We start from the raw sequence: 16,255 nt of genomic DNA, 5'->3' as shown, positions 1-16,255 counted from the left end.
TGAAAATGAACCAGAGAAAGTAACATAGAAAATACATAATAATAAAGCAATTAAAATTATAATAGATTTTGTAAAAGATCATATTCTTCCATCCATATCTAGTCTTAAGACTGCATTTGACATGTTCTCCACTATACGAGATACATTTGAAATCAACAATACTAGTAGATTATTAACCCTAAAACAAGATCCTACTATATATAAAGATGAAAAATGGAGAATTTATTACTTCCTACTTTCTAAGGATTTCTGAATTAAAAGATCAACTTGCAACAATGGAAAATTGAGTTGATGACAAAGAACTCAGCATGATAGCACTAAGAGGTCTTCCTCTATCATGGGAAACATTTATTCGAGGCTTAAGCTCTCGACCCGAACTCCCTAAATTCAATTTATTAAAGAATGAATGCACACAAGAAGAATTGGCATTAGTCTCAAAACGACTAAGTACAAATCAAGAGGGAAACATTCAAGCACTTCATGTAAAATCAAACAAGAAAAGAAAATTTAAACACAACAAAATCTAACAAATCATATAAGCAATATGATTGGTCCAAAGTTTCAAATGTGATAAAATTGGTCACTCCCATAACTTCTGCCCTGAAAAAAATAAAATTCAAGCAGCCTTAACAGAAATCAAAGGAGAGGAAGTAGAGAAAGAAGAAAGAGAAAACTATACTTTTTACTTAGCCCTTTCAAGTGAATTAAACTCAAACCGCAACACTTGGATCATAAACAATGGAGCATTTTGGCACATTACTAGTTTTAAAGACAAATTTGAAACTTTCTCTAAACAATCCTCAAAAGAAGTCACCATTGGAGATAACTCTACTCATCCTATCAAAGGAATTGGTTCCTGTCCAATTTACCTAAATTCAAGACTTACCCTACAACTCAAAAATGTTTTATATGTATCAGGAATAAAGAGAAACCTAGTCTCTATTTTTGGTCTTGCTAATCAAGGATTTAGAATCACTTTCCAAGAAGACAAAGTTCTATCTTGGCCAACGAACTCTAACATCAAGAAAGCCATTTACATCGGATTTAGAGATGGAAATCTATATAAACTTTGTAATAATCAAAACCTAGATCTTAGTCATGAAGCTTCAAATTACACTAAAATTTGGCATAGGAGGCTAGGTCACCTTCACCATTGTGCATTATCATCCATAAGAAAAATTGTAAAAAGTATACCTAGTCTCAAAACTGCTCACTTAAGTATTTGCAAAGGATGTGCTTTAGGCAAAAATACTATGCAATCATTTCTTAAAAGCGTTCACAAATCAAAATCCATTCTTGAACTGATCCACACTTATCTTTGCAGTCCTATGTCTGTACCTTCTCTTAATGGGTGCTTCTTTTATGTAATTTTTATTGATGATTACTCTAAAAGAACTTGGATCTATTTTCTGAAACAAAAAGAATCAACTAAAGTTTTATCACAATTCAAAGAGTTCAAAGCCTTAGTTGAAAATCAATGAGGATAGAAAATAAAAATTCTAAGGTCAAACAATGGAGGTGAATACGTCTCTGATATTTTTAAGAACTTTTGTAATTCTGTTAGGATTAAGAGGGAGTTTTCTATACCATATAATCCTCAACAGAATGGAGTTGCTAAACATAAAAATAGATCAATTGTTGAATCCACCAAAGCTATGATGCATGATCAAAACCTTCATACTTCCTTCTGGGTTGAAGCATCTAACACTACAGTCTACATTCAAAAAAGATGTCCACGCTCGGTATTAGAGAACACCACTCCGAAAGAAGTATTTACGGGCATTAAACCTAATCTAAGTCATCTAAGAATATTTGGATGTCCTATTTATATCCACCTTCCTAAAGAGAAAAGAACAAAACTAGAACCATTCGGAAAGAAGGGGATACTTATTGGATATAGTGAAACAACAAAAGAATATAGGGTCTTCATTCCAGGTCAAAGAACAATTGAGATTAGTAGAGATGTGAAATTTCAAGAAGATACTGCCTTTAATATCTCTAGAAACAGTGATGAATCCACTACTGAATCTATTCCTTAAGTAGATGAAAATCACCAAGCAAAAATTGAGAGGGAAAATGATATTGAACCATCCTCTTCCACTATATCTAATCATGAATCAACCTCACAGGCCTACACATGCAGCGACCTACTTCCTTAATCCATCATACCAATTCAGCCCACATTTCAAAGCTAATGATGAGGTGTGGAGTAGCCTCTTTGATATTCTCCTATTTACCTTTGTCAGCTCATAAGAATAAGTTTCAATCTTTTAACTTAATCCTATATCAATTTTAGTCATCTTTAGGTCAAGAATAGGGACATTACAGCCTCTAAGATTAACCATTTGCAACTCACAATTTTAGAAGCAAACTAGCTTCTTCAAGCCATTTTGTTGAAATTCTTGAGATCAAGAACAAGTAGTGTTTCTTCATTTAAAAGTAAATTTGGTCATGACCCTGATACTCACAAATACTAAGAAATTTATAGCTTAATAAACTGTTAATTTTCACATTTAACTTTTGAGACTTGAGCAAAAGTAGATGATGTATACTTGTACTTTTAGAACATTAAACTAGACCATCTAGCATGCAAAAATTTAAAAAACCAAGAAATCAACAATGAGAAGACCTAAACATGCCTGCCAATCACTCTTACACACTAATGTAGACTTTATGGCAAAATTTCAGTCCAAAATTCACTTGAACAAAAGGATATTGAAGTAATCTGCCCGATTGCCCAATATTAAGAATTTTAAAATCTTAAAAAGCTATTTCTTATCTTTTTTTGAAAATTTTGAACTGCGGAACTAGACATTAAATTTCAAAATTTTATGAACTTTACAAATAGGACATGCATACTCGCACAAGTACTACTTGCAATGAATCTTGCCCACAAGGCCCTATGCCTCCCACACATTTCCCACTTTCTACCCAACCACACACATGCAAAACAATCTGCTGACTTTTTGGAGCCTCAAAATTCTTGCTCTCACAGCCAACCAATTTAGTAGCAGACAACTTTAACACTACCAAATTCCTCAGTATTACCTGCATTCCTCACTCTCTTCTGCAGCAGGCAGTAAAAGAAAACTCTTGTATATCAATATTTTAACATTTGTGCCAAATTCAAGTTTATTCTTGAGTAATATAGAAAAAACAACTTACTCCTCAATATTTATACTCCAAATTGATGTGTATCATAGCTTTTAGTATAGAATTATTAAGCCTAGTAAGTGATAACATATATGTTTAAGCCACACCATAGTGCGAACGGAACAGGAGAGATAACAGAACCATCATTATTGTTAATGTATAGCATCAGTAGAAGTAATGATGCTCATCTGATATACAAATCTCTATTTAAGTTCTCAGATAAATGTTCATTATTGTTACTGATATGTGTGTGTGTGTGTGTGTGTGTGTGTGTGTGTGTGTACATATATGTATATGTATGTATGTATACGTGTGTACATACGTACATACATACATACATACATACATACATACATACATACATACATACATACATACATACATATATATATATATATATATATATATATATATATATATATATATATATATATATATGTCACCCACTGACTTGTGTTTATGCTGTATTACATTAACAAGTAGTTATGCCACTGTAGAGGCATGACTCTTCGTGGCCAAAGGCCACGTAAAGTCATGACTCTATGGGGGTCATGACCCTTCGCTATTATATATAATTCAATAGTCAGATCACTGAGGACAATATCAATACATGGCATTATAAGTCCCAGCGATCTGTACTATCATCACAGGATTATTCTAAACTTTCTCCTCTGCACTCTTTGCTGAAAGGCAGATATCATATTCACTCTACAGTACAGGTTATTAGCAGACAACATTGAAGCTCATTGTCATATCAGCAATCACAGAACAGTCACCATTTGAGAATCAAATCGATTCTGCAGTTATACAAGTAAGACTATTTATCCATATTTATTGTAATAGTTTTATCTATCAAAGATCTATAAAACTAACAATTATAGCTTTTATTAATGTGTCACAACCTTCTTCTAGATTATTATACCTTTGAATAGCACTAGTATTAAACATTCCTCCCAGACATGACCATGGATCAAACTATCTTATTCAAGGCTCCAATCCAAGTAGAGGGCATCACTATATTATGACCCACAAAGATGACAAAGCAAATGTAACTTCTACAATGAGAGACGAGCATTTTATGAATTTCAGATAATGGCTTTCAGACTTTTCTGATGCTTCACTAATTTATCAAGATTATTATTTTATATTTTCAAGCATTGGCCAAAGAATTTTTTTACAGTAATACTAAATTATGTAGTAGTATTAATCACAAAATAGGAGTGATAAATAGCACATTCATACGACATATTGTAAATTGAGGATAAGGCTCCACCAAATATCTAATAACTGCCAGTCATAGTTATATTGTACTTGAGCAGTAAGCTCCACCAAGCCAATCCAAGTTCCTATGGATCTGATTTGACTTAAACTCAATGAAACATACATCAAAATAAGTAATCCACCACATAAGTAAACAGGTCTCAAATATAAAAAATGCAAATTTCAGTCTTCTTAATGAAGATAATCATTTCAATCCATTTTAAAAATACAACTTACAAATCTCAAGCTCTCTAACCCAAACTAATTCTTGCAACTTTTTTTTTTTAAATATTATAATAGCACCAAATTAAAATTCCAATACTTCAATATATGTGATACTGGACACAGATGACAGAATTTTAATTTGGCATTCTTTAGAGAATGACTTCAGATTATTTTATAGAACTAGGAAATGCCAAACAGATGTTAGTTTGTGATTTTCAAGTAGGATATTGCCCTTTTTAAAATCATTTATATTATAAATGACCATAGTTTTCATTTTTCCAATCCTTTAAATTTAAAATCTCCCTAAGATTACTATAAAGATAACATAAACTGATCATTAAATGCCCAGCATTTTCAATCAAATATGCCACTAATTAAAAAGCCCTAATGACACAAAAAACTATATAATCGAGTCGAAAAAGGAAAATATAAAATTTATCAAAGTAAAAGATAGTAAGAGATTCTAACTAAATCAGGAGAGAAACATGCAATTTATATACATAGTTCAAGGTTAAAAAGACCTGTCCCAGGAGTTCTGCTGCTACTGTGCTGACTTTCTCTTGAATTGATTGTACCGAAAATCTTTTTTGAGTTGATTCAGACTGAATGGACTTTTGGGCTGCAGTAGCTTTCGAGGGAATCACCCATAACAGCTGCCACAATGCCTGTAGAGGCAAACAATCGACTTTCTTCAATATTCTTGATACATACTTAAGTGAACAACATTGACAAATTTGCCTCACAATATAATAAGATTGAAATCAATATACTCATTTTTTTTATATTTAAGGCTGAGAACAATAATAGTCACATAAAATTGAACGTTAATAGATTTCTCTTTTGAACAAATATTTAGGCCACTACCTTGCCACAAAGAAATGACAAAAAAACTTCAACTACTATTCACTCAATTCATTGTAACTTCACATTGCCCAAACTAGAGAAAGTTTTAAGAAAACTTAACAAAATACATCTGTAAAAAGCTATGTTTTGGCAATTAAAATATTTTAAATGTCAAATTTCTTCTCATTGAATGAGGAATATCTTAGTACAAGATATTGATGAAAAATCTTAATGGCAAATTAAGTTAATAAAATAGCTTTGAAACACACAGCTCAACAAAACTAAACATACCAAAAAGAACTTAAGAGTTATCTATTTTAAAAAAATATGCAAAATACAGTTATAAAGCATAGGAAATGAGTATGCAGCATATCAGGGAAGTGTTCTTTTCAGATTTGAATAAAATGTAGTACAATACTGCATCAACATGTGAATAAAACAAAAAAATATTATATGAATTTTAAAATGACTTAAAATTTTCATAAAGAAATCATAATTCATGTGAGTAACAAAAAATCATATTTCTCAATTAATGTATATAGCCAAGTGATTCTTGTGGTCTTACTCCTTTAGTTAGTTATGATCCACCCTCAAACCAAACGGTAATGACTCATCCAGATCACCATTATCCTCAAGCATGATCCCATCCAATGCCAATCCTCTAACTTTTTATTTTGCTTCTGCTGCACCCTTCTCTGTTTGCCTCTCAAAATTATCTATCTTATCCAGTAACCATATATATCAATGTCATTCATAGTAGGCAATCTTGATTTATTCCTTATCTCGCTATATGTTTTTTGTCATGAGCCATGCCCAAGATATATATAATACAGAATATAACACATATGAATTGTTCCAACTTATACATTCCTTTGAATAGATAACTATATTCTTGAAATGAATTTATATATAAACAAATATTGTTTGTTATTAAATAAATTATACAAACAAATAATATTAATTACTATCATACGTTAAGTAATTAATTATCAAAAAAAAAAAAAACAATTCTAAAATGTAAATATACAAATAATATATACAATAAAATATTAAAATCTCTAAAGGAATTAGGTTAGAATTATTCATTTCTAATATTAAATAAATCTATATGTAATTTCAAAAAATAACAACTTAGATAATCTAATATATAATCAAGTTATTTATTTAATTATGTTAAGACCTTTAATTCAATACAAAGTTAATGGAATTTTAATCCTGAAATGTCATTGTAAAACAAAATACATTATTTGTAAGGAAATAACAATTACATGTAAAAAAAACTACAAATTACAATACAAGGACCCTAAATTACTTGAAAACTATGTCAAGGTTATAGTCGATCGTAATATAAACACCATCAAATTAAATGAAAAGATATTCATGGAGATACATCTCTTCATCAAGAGAAACCATCTTATTAGATATATATATATTGTAAGGAATAATAAGAGGAGGGAAAATTATTCAATTGGAAATAAAGAAGAGAATTACAAGAGAAACTAAACGAAAAAATGGAGGAAATATAAAACAGAGGAAACAAAATATAAATAACATTCTCCCTAAAGATATAGAAAAATGATTTACAAAGAAAGAGGCACTTAGGATAAAAAGTAAAATCAGTGGGTAAGAAAAGGCAACATGGAAAATTAGCAAAGGTAAACATATTAAAGAACTTCGATTCCTAAAAGGTATGTAAAGTTGATTTCTTCTATATTAATGTTTTTAAAATATAAAACTTTGATGAATATGATTAATAGAAAATAAGATAGTTATTTATGAATTAATAAATAAACATATGAGATATTTTAATATGAGTAATCAATAAACTCATTATATATAATATCTAATTATTTGTATAATTGTAATAAATAATGATTAAATAAATAAATCTAATTAGTCATAAGATATCTACATATGTACACATGTGAGAATCTAAATATAGAAATGATTTGATAATTAGATATATCATAGTTGTAATAATACTTATCTAATTTAATTATTCAATCACTTACTAATATGACCAAGCAGATAGGGACTAAATGCAACATGCCAATACTCTCTAATGCTACTTCCATCAATTGAACCACAAACAAAAACAATGAATGGCGAAAAAGCATAGTAAAAGAATCTAGCAAAAAAATTCAACAAACAATGATAATGAATTGTCAAATGATCCAATATAATACTCAGGATTCCCTATGAGAGAACATAAGTCACCAATGAATGAATTGCAAACAAAACCTTAATAAACTTACAACTTTCTATACTGTATACCACATAAACACTAATGACTACATAGGCGACATCATGACATCCCTAGGGCATCTTGGCACTCCCTTAGTATGCCTAAGGGGTGCTCCTATAGCAAGGGCACCCCCAAGACATGCTCGTTTATTTTTTACAATTTTTTCGGGAGTGGAGCAAAAATGTGTCCCCATTTGCAGATCCCCAGATCCCCTTCAAAAGAAAAACATGAAATAAAGGTGACATCCCTTGTGACCACTAAGAAACTCTAGTTAGCACAATGCTTTGCCTTGAGTTTTTGATGCCATTGGACACAAAAATCAATGCTTTCTATTAAAATAATCAATTTAGTTGTTGAAGTCTATAAACATTCCCATTAAAATCAAAATTTAAGAAAAAATTTCAATGAAAACATTTATAAATGCAAAAAAAGGTGAAAAATATAAAAATATAAAACCAAAGAAAGAGCATACCTCAAGAATCTTTTGACAATTCCTAAAATCTTATGTCTATAATCACCACAGGAAGAGTTTAAATGCAAGTGGATGTCCTATTAAAATGAAGCAACTATTTGAGGTCTAAAACTGTCAAAAGTTGCATTTTCCTGCATCCAAGTTGTGTACCCAAATGGGATAACAAATGCAAATGTCTACTAACTGTAATGTTCCCTTTTTAGCCAGTGTCAGAGGATGAGTTGTTAGCATATTATTGTGTCCCTTGTAAGCTAATTATTGTCGATAAAAGACTTCTGAGGCAAAGTCTGAATTATAGGAGGGTCTTGTTGTTAGAAAGTAAAGACCACCAATATATTTGAGAGGGGAGGGGGGGTGAATCAGCTATACAACTATTATAACAATCATAGATGGAAAAATCACCAAATACTCGGCAAGTTTTAAAAAATCGCCCATTTTTTCAGCTTGGCGAGTTTTTTGCCACTTAACTCATGAATCCAAAAACTCGGCTACAACGCAATTAATCACCAATTACTCGGCGAGTAATCAGCGAGTTTTTTTAAAAAACTCGCGGTTTGCCTGGCCCGCAGCCTGTGACGGCTTAAAAGGGCAAAAACTCTATTTTTTCTTATTGTTTGTTGCATTTGTACGCACTTTGCATTTATATATATCTAAACTTTGCTTGTTTCTTTTGTATTCTCTTTAATTAACTTATTAGATGCATCTTCTCATTAAATTTTGCAAAATAAATGTATTTTTATTTAAATTTCAGCGATTTTTTTAGGTTCCCGAGTATTCTCGAGTTTTTTTTTTAAATTGCTAAATTTTTCCCAATTAAACTTTTGGGGGGCTTGGCAAGCTTTTTCCTTTGGCGAGTTTTCCAACTATGATAACAATTATCAATCTTATTGATCTTTATGCATGTGAACAATCTAACCAACAACCATAGCAAGATACTCATACACAATAACACTAGATATGTTAACTAGGGAAACCCTTGATCAAAGGGAAAACCTCGGTGGAGATGGTACACACAAAATGATGTACTAAATATAAATATTCCTTGTTAGAGGATGGACCTTGTTAGGAGTCAACGAAATACATCCAGTACATATCAGTCCCTGTTAGGAGACTTTGAATACCTGTAAGGAGATTCTAACCCTATTAGGAGTTGAGAAGGCAAATGTACCCATTGTCCAAACTGTTTACCGTACAGGTAAAGTAAATGAACGCATACAGAAAGTAACAGCAGAACAGTAGCATAATATTCGCAATAGTAGATCAATGATGATTTACAATGATCCCAGACGGGATATAAATACTACTCCCGAACCTTCCCGAAGGAGTCTGTCGGCCACAATTATTCTATCCGTTACAAACTATTTACCGCCGGACCGTCGGCTACGGAATACCGAAACACCGCCGGACCGTCGGCTACAGAATACAGAAACACTGTCGGACCGTCGGCTACAGAAACACCGCAGGACCGTCGGCTACAGAAACACCGCCGGACCGTCGGCTACAGAATGCAAAATACCGCCGGAACCATCCAGTCGGCTAACACCATCCCCCCCAAAAAGAAAAGTCGTCTCCTGACGACTGACAAAATATCTGAGACAAATTAACAACAAAATACATTAATAGAGTGACTACAACAAGAGAAATCTGCTTCTGTCATATCACTTCCACATTCATCCCGTTACATCTGTAGCCTCTACTAACACAATACTGTCTCCTCAAGCTGACCTTGATAGCCACCTGTGTTGCTTTCTCTATTTCCAATTCCTCGGTACCCTAAACCAAGTGTCGCTGCACTGCCTCCAACCGGATGATCAGCTCCTCCTGAGCTCTCTACGCATCCACCAAGACAGCCTCACAGCCAACACCTGCTCCCACTGCCTCTGGTACACAGAAAATCCATGCCTGCAGCAACTTCAACTCTTCTCAACTGGTCAGACTCCCACGACTAATATCCGCCACGACTGGGGGTCCAGGGGGCAACGCCCCCGGCAGGGTCGAGGGGTAGCGCCCTCGCGGGGATTTTCAATTTTTTTTTTTTTTTTTTTTTTTTTTTTTTTTTTTTTTTAAGAATACATTACTCAACAACAGTACCTCTGAGTGACGTCATCGCCAGGGAATGCTGTACTGACGACACGGAAGGATTCACCGCCGGGGAGTGCTTCCTTACACGATATGGTTTCAACTTAGATCCGTTAACTAGCTGAGTTATCTTTTGTCCGTCCAAGGTTGCTAATTTCATTGTCCCCGTGTCGCCAATTTCTCGGATTTGATATGGTCCAATCCATCACACTTTGAATTTGCCCGGCTTGATTTCGTTACGGCCATCATACTTCAGTACTAATTGTCCTGTCTGGAATCTGTTATGTCTCAGATGCTTGTCATGCCAGAGTTTGCGTCTATTCGGTGCTACTTCTGTTGCCCACTGTGCCTGCGGTCGTCGCACAACTGGATTATTTCCTTGCTGTCGGTGCCCTTCCACTAATTTTATGCTACAGTGTGACCTTTTCTTTCCGCGCGGTCTATTCACCATGTACCGGACAGTGGAATCTTTCGTTTTTTTGTGTTGAGACTGTATGTTCTTCCCCTCAGCTTCAACCATGGCAACTTTTCCTTCTTCCACTTCCCTACATTCCTCCGGACATTCATTTTCCTCCTTTTTCTCATCTTCGTCGACCCTTAGCATATTGCAACTCGGAAAGAGTTCGTAGTCTTCTATTTGCCAGTGGTAAAGGCCATTAACCGAGTCCAGGTCGTCGTCATTCGATCCTCCGTCAAGTCTCAATACTCCTCCTTCATCCGGTTCCATTCTCCTCTGTCCTTCGTCATCACTTTCGCCTTCACTGTCAGAATCTGACAATGCTGCCTCCTCACCGACCATTTGCGTATGCAGGTCAATTATGAATCTTTTGCCTCCACGCTCCATTGATAGGGTATTGCGTTTCCAATCATGTTTTACTTTTGCTTGCACCAACCAATCCCGTCCCAGAATAGCATCATAGCCTTTTCTTTTTAATGGAATGACTACAAAATCCAATAAAAATGGTTGCGTACCAATTGTTACCGGTTGCGCTTTCAGAATTCCCAACGGTTTGATTCCATGTTGGTCTGCCGTGAGCAACTGAAATGCAGGTGGCCACAACGTCGGTTTTCCCAACTTCTTCCAAGTATCCTCCGGTAAGACATTCACGCCGGACCCTCCGTCAACAATTGTCTCTGTCAAAACATTTCCCAAAATCCCCATCTCAACGACCGCCGGATGTCGTCCGGAGGTGAGTGCCAGCAGCATTGGGTCTGTTGTCATTACTTCCCTACTATTCCTTCGTGTGTCCTCCGGTGCTTCCGAAAACGGTGTATGATTCAGAATAGCCGTCCGTAACTGGGGCATTGTGAGAAGGAGGTCACTTATCTTGACCGGTATCTCCGTTTGTAAGATCTGTCGTACAATGCTTTGTTCTGCGAAGTTCTTTGCCAAGGTGCCGGTGATGTCCTTCAACTAAGATGTTTCCGCCGACGATGCCTTTGCAATGTCCGCCTGCACTTCCCCCACTTTTCTCTTTTCCTCCGCTTGCCTCCGTGTAATTGCCAGAACCTCCTCTACATCCGTGCCGACAGTGATCAAATTTACTCCAGCCTTTGGACACTTGGAATCTTCGTGATCGTCGGGTCCGCACCATCTGCATAATTTCGGTGTGTTTGCCACTGTACAATCTCGCGCAAAATGACCCCACAAATTACACGCTCGACATTGAACGATCGGCCGTCCGTTTGCATCATATTGGGTTCGACTTCGGCCTCCATTATTATTGTTATTATTTGCATTGTTGTTATTTTGCCCTCTGCTATTATTCCTATACCCTTCGGATGTGGCACCATCAATGTTTGCATTTCCGTTATTGCCCGACGGGGAAGCCTGCTACGTAAGAAGAACCTGCGGAGATCCTCTTGTCTTCATGTTAAAAGGACAGTCCTTTGTCGAATGGCCCATGATCTGACAGATGTCGCAGAATTGGTTCTTCGGGCACGATCCCTTAGTATGACCGTCGGTCTTACATTCCGTGCACCACAGTTCACTGCCTTTTGGCTCCTTCTGCATGTTTTTAAATTCCTTCATCATGCGAACCATATCCTTCTGTAGGGCACGAACCTTCTTGCTGCTGCCTTCGTCGTCGCTACTATCATCTCCGGCAGGCTCGTCATCATCAGAATCAGAGGAGCTAGTTTTCTTCTTCTTTGTCTTCTGCTCACTTTCAAGGTCCAGTGCTCTGTTATACGCGTCCACATATGATGACGGTGGCACAATTTTCATTTTCCTCCGCAACTTCGAGCGTAGGCCGTCCACAAACCACCTTTTCTGCAATCCGTTTGCTGGCTTGCTTTCCATTTTGTTTACTAAGTCTTTTAATCTCCTGGCATAGACGCGGACAGTTTCGTGATTCCCTTGCTTGGTATTGAAAATTTCCGCTACAATTTCATTATCATCCCGTAAGAGTTTAAATTCCGCCAAGAACTCCTTTTTAATGTTATCCCATGTATCTAGCTTCTGCGGATCCATATCCGAAAACCAATCAATCGCGACACCCCGTAGGGTTGCCGAAAATTGCCTGGCCCATTCGTCGGCATCTGTGATTCCATTTGCCCGCTAGATCGTCTCACATGTCTTACAATGTCGGAGGGGGTCGGCTGTACCATCGCCTTCAAATTTTGGTAATTTTTCTTTGGGTCCCGCCATAACTCTGGAGGTCTGCACTCCTACAGTGGTCGGCACTCCCACACCGGCAGTCTGTACTCCCACACCGGCAGTCTGCACTCCCACACCGGAGGTGTCGACAGCTGCAACCCTTGGTGAAGACGGAGGATCCTCCCAAATTGTTTCCCGCGGAAGTCTATCCTGGACGAAGAGGTCACTCCACGCTCGTGCTCCGTCGGCACCGCGAGCCGTGCGAGTTGATGCTCTCCCGTCTGAATTTTCTTCCCTCGGCGAACACAAATTCAAGAACTCCTCCCGTGCTTCTTCCACCAATTCCACCCGCTGTCGTGTCTCCTCCAACAATTCCTCCGCACTTCGGTTTCCGTCGGTAATCTTTTGGAATCTCCGTCGGCATTCGGCTTGCTGTGCCAAAATTAAATTCTCTTGCGCAGTACGGATTCCATCTTTTCCCTTCACCTTATTCCGATCCTTGTTAAGCTGATTTGGCATTAATCTTCATGCCTCCCACCTTCCAGATTCATAAGGCAACGGCGCCAAATGTTTACCGTACAGGTAAAGTAAATGAACGCATACAGAAAGTAACAGCAGAACAGTAGCATAATATTCGCAATAGTAGATCAATGATGATTTATAATGATCCCAGACGGGATATAAATACTACTCCCGAACCTTCCCGAAGGAGTCTGTCGGCCACAATTATTCTATCCGTTACAAACTATTTACTGCCGGACCGTCGGCTACGGAATACCGAAACACCACCGAACCGTCGGCTACAGAATACAGAAACACTGCCGGACCGTCGGCTACAGAAACACCGCCGGACCGTCGGCTACAGGAACACCGCCGGACCGTCGGCTACAGAATGCAAAATACCGCCAGAACCATCCAGTCGGCTAACACAAACAGCTTCAGGGGCAAGATTATTGAACTCACTGTCCAACTGATCTCCATATTATTCCTTGCAAAATAATAGACATGAACTCTAATTGTACTTCCTCTTCTTCCATCTTGTCAATCAGACTTCTAATCTCGATACCAAATCACCAACTTTGCATCCAATAATCCCTTGGATTGCTTACTCACATTTATCAAATACCTTGCTCTTGTTCGCACAATCCACACACTTGATACACTTTGAAACAAGGAAAATATCCTTCCTTTATACCATGTCTTCAAAACAATTCCTTGAGTAGGCCTTGAGGCTTTCCCAATTAATTACAATAGGAGCTCATTAAGATAATTAATTATATTACAGTTACACAACACTGTCGGCTCATAGTCTTTACAACTTCTCACACGTGTGACCTCAAACGTTGCACCCTCGCTAAAGTCATCATCAAATTGTCTTCTGTTACTTTCAAACTTTGCATATCACGATTCTATCTCAGCCAAGAGATAAAAATCAATCATCAAAAATTGTTTCTTAGATACTCTGTTTGTATATTGCTTTCTATAAATCAAGCATATCTTCGTCTTACTTGATGCGCACTTAACGTCATCATCAGGACACGGTGCAGAACACGTCCTTAACCACGCTTGACCGGATCATCAATTCTCTATCCGTACAGTCTTGTTCTTTGTCTTCTACTCTACCAATCTTCACAAAAATAATGCCACGTCGACATCAGTGACAAACACAGCGATGAATGCAAAATGTCAATAATGATAACAATCTCCCATATGCTCTAGCAATGCTTGGGACATTCCCCCATAGGAATGCCATCGGCATTCATGCTAACACTAGTCTTCTCCACAATTCAATATACTCCAATTTGCTCTTGTTTGGCTCAAAATGGACTTTTTTGGGCTTAATTTCATGTACTTACTATATATGGCAAGTATTATGATGATTGATAGAGACACTTTCTATTTTCAAAAAGTGCATTTGGTCACGTGGGGAAATACTAGGTGTGCCTCCTATTTTATACAGCATATTTAAAGGATAAGTATTTTGGGAGTTATTACTATTTTATTGGCCAGATTATTATTAAAACATTAAATGGCTTATTACAAAGTTATGATTTGACTTTATTATCTCACTTAAGTAGAGGATTGAATCCTCACTGGAAGGGACCACTTAATGACTTAAAAGTCATTTAATAAAGTGAATCACAATAATAAATATAACTTTATGGTGTAAGTGCATTTTATTTAAAAGGGAGTTTTAAATGTTTAATAGTATACTTTATAATAAGTGGTGAAGTGTTAATTAAAAGGGAGATATAAGTATTTAATACAGTATACTTTATATTTTAACGTTTACATCAAAAGGTGGGTAGTATAATTAAATATTACAATAAGTGTATTCATGAAGCCTCACGATTGATTTATTACTTGGGAATGATAAAAGCCAAAGGCAAAAGGAAATTGATTCATTCTATGCATTTGATATTATTGATTTGTGTGAAGATAATCTAGAGACAAGGGTTTCAGAAGTTTCAGCTTCAAGAATTGGAAATTCTTCAGAATTTCACTACTTTGAATTGGTGAAATACCCGGTGAATTGTGCAATGGCAATGGCTTTATTCAGAGGGCATGATTGGGCTTAATTGGTGAAGAAACTGGTGTTCAGTTTTACAGTTTATTTCAAAGATTGATTGCAGAGGTTGAAGACCTTTCAGTCATTATAAATTGCAGCCTTCTAAGTCAGCATTCAAAGTCACTAAGGCAGCCACACAGAATAAGGGAACCGCATGAGTCACTAGTAGGTGATGTGAGTGCTGGAAGAGACATGTTTGGGGGTTTGTGCTACATTGATTCATCATATATTGATGCCAAGGTTCCAAATAGCTTTCAGATTTCACCTGCAAACCATTAAAGCCAGTAGTTACAAGCTGCGATTTAATTCCAGGTTTATAATTTGCCAATAAATCTACTACTCAAGGCATTAGTTATTTATTGAATGTAAATATTTCTCTAAATTATATAAAGAGGATTTCTTGCAAATAGTTTACGAGATTTAATTTGTATGCAAATTGTATGATGAAATGCCTTTGAATAGTCTGGTGCATTTTTTAAATAATGTCTTCCAAATGTTTTTCTTAATGTTTGTTCTATATATGTATGAAGTTAGAAGATATAAATCTGACTTAAGCTTACACATGTTCGACAAAATGCATATGTATGAGTGCAAGACATTGCAAAAAGGAAAATGTCTAACAATTATTAGAAGTGGGTGAGTTAGAACCTGCAGGGTTTCCTACAGAGTCATCAAGTGCTTGACACATGAAATGATAATCTATTGATTGAAAATAAGTAATTATAAAGAAGACAAAGGCCCTTTAAATAAGGAAATACAAAAACAATGTTTCTAAAAGAAACAGTCATTCAATAAACTAGTGTAACAGCA

General features: G+C 36.0%; 1 protein-coding gene across 1 annotated transcript in view; it reads right to left on the bottom strand.

Moving 5' to 3' along the window:
• Positions 1-16,255, bottom strand: part of UPL6 (ubiquitin protein ligase 6) — a 326,331-nt gene that overhangs the window by 121,287 nt on the left and 188,789 nt on the right. Inside the window, exon 12 of the mRNA XM_089829692.1 lies at positions 5,160-5,303. Coding sequence (XP_089685818.1) covers positions 5,160-5,303 — 144 coding nt within the window. The remainder of the gene's footprint in view (positions 1-5,159; positions 5,304-16,255) is intronic.

This window comes from Cupressus sempervirens, chromosome 1 (genome assembly GCF_028749045.1).
Source record: "Cupressus sempervirens isolate cs-2001-9-10 chromosome 1, ASM2874904v1, whole genome shotgun sequence".
In the NCBI taxonomy this organism is placed as follows: Eukaryota; Viridiplantae; Streptophyta; class Pinopsida; order Cupressales; family Cupressaceae; genus Cupressus; species Cupressus sempervirens.
This window is presented reverse-complemented; position numbering and strand designations above follow the sequence as displayed.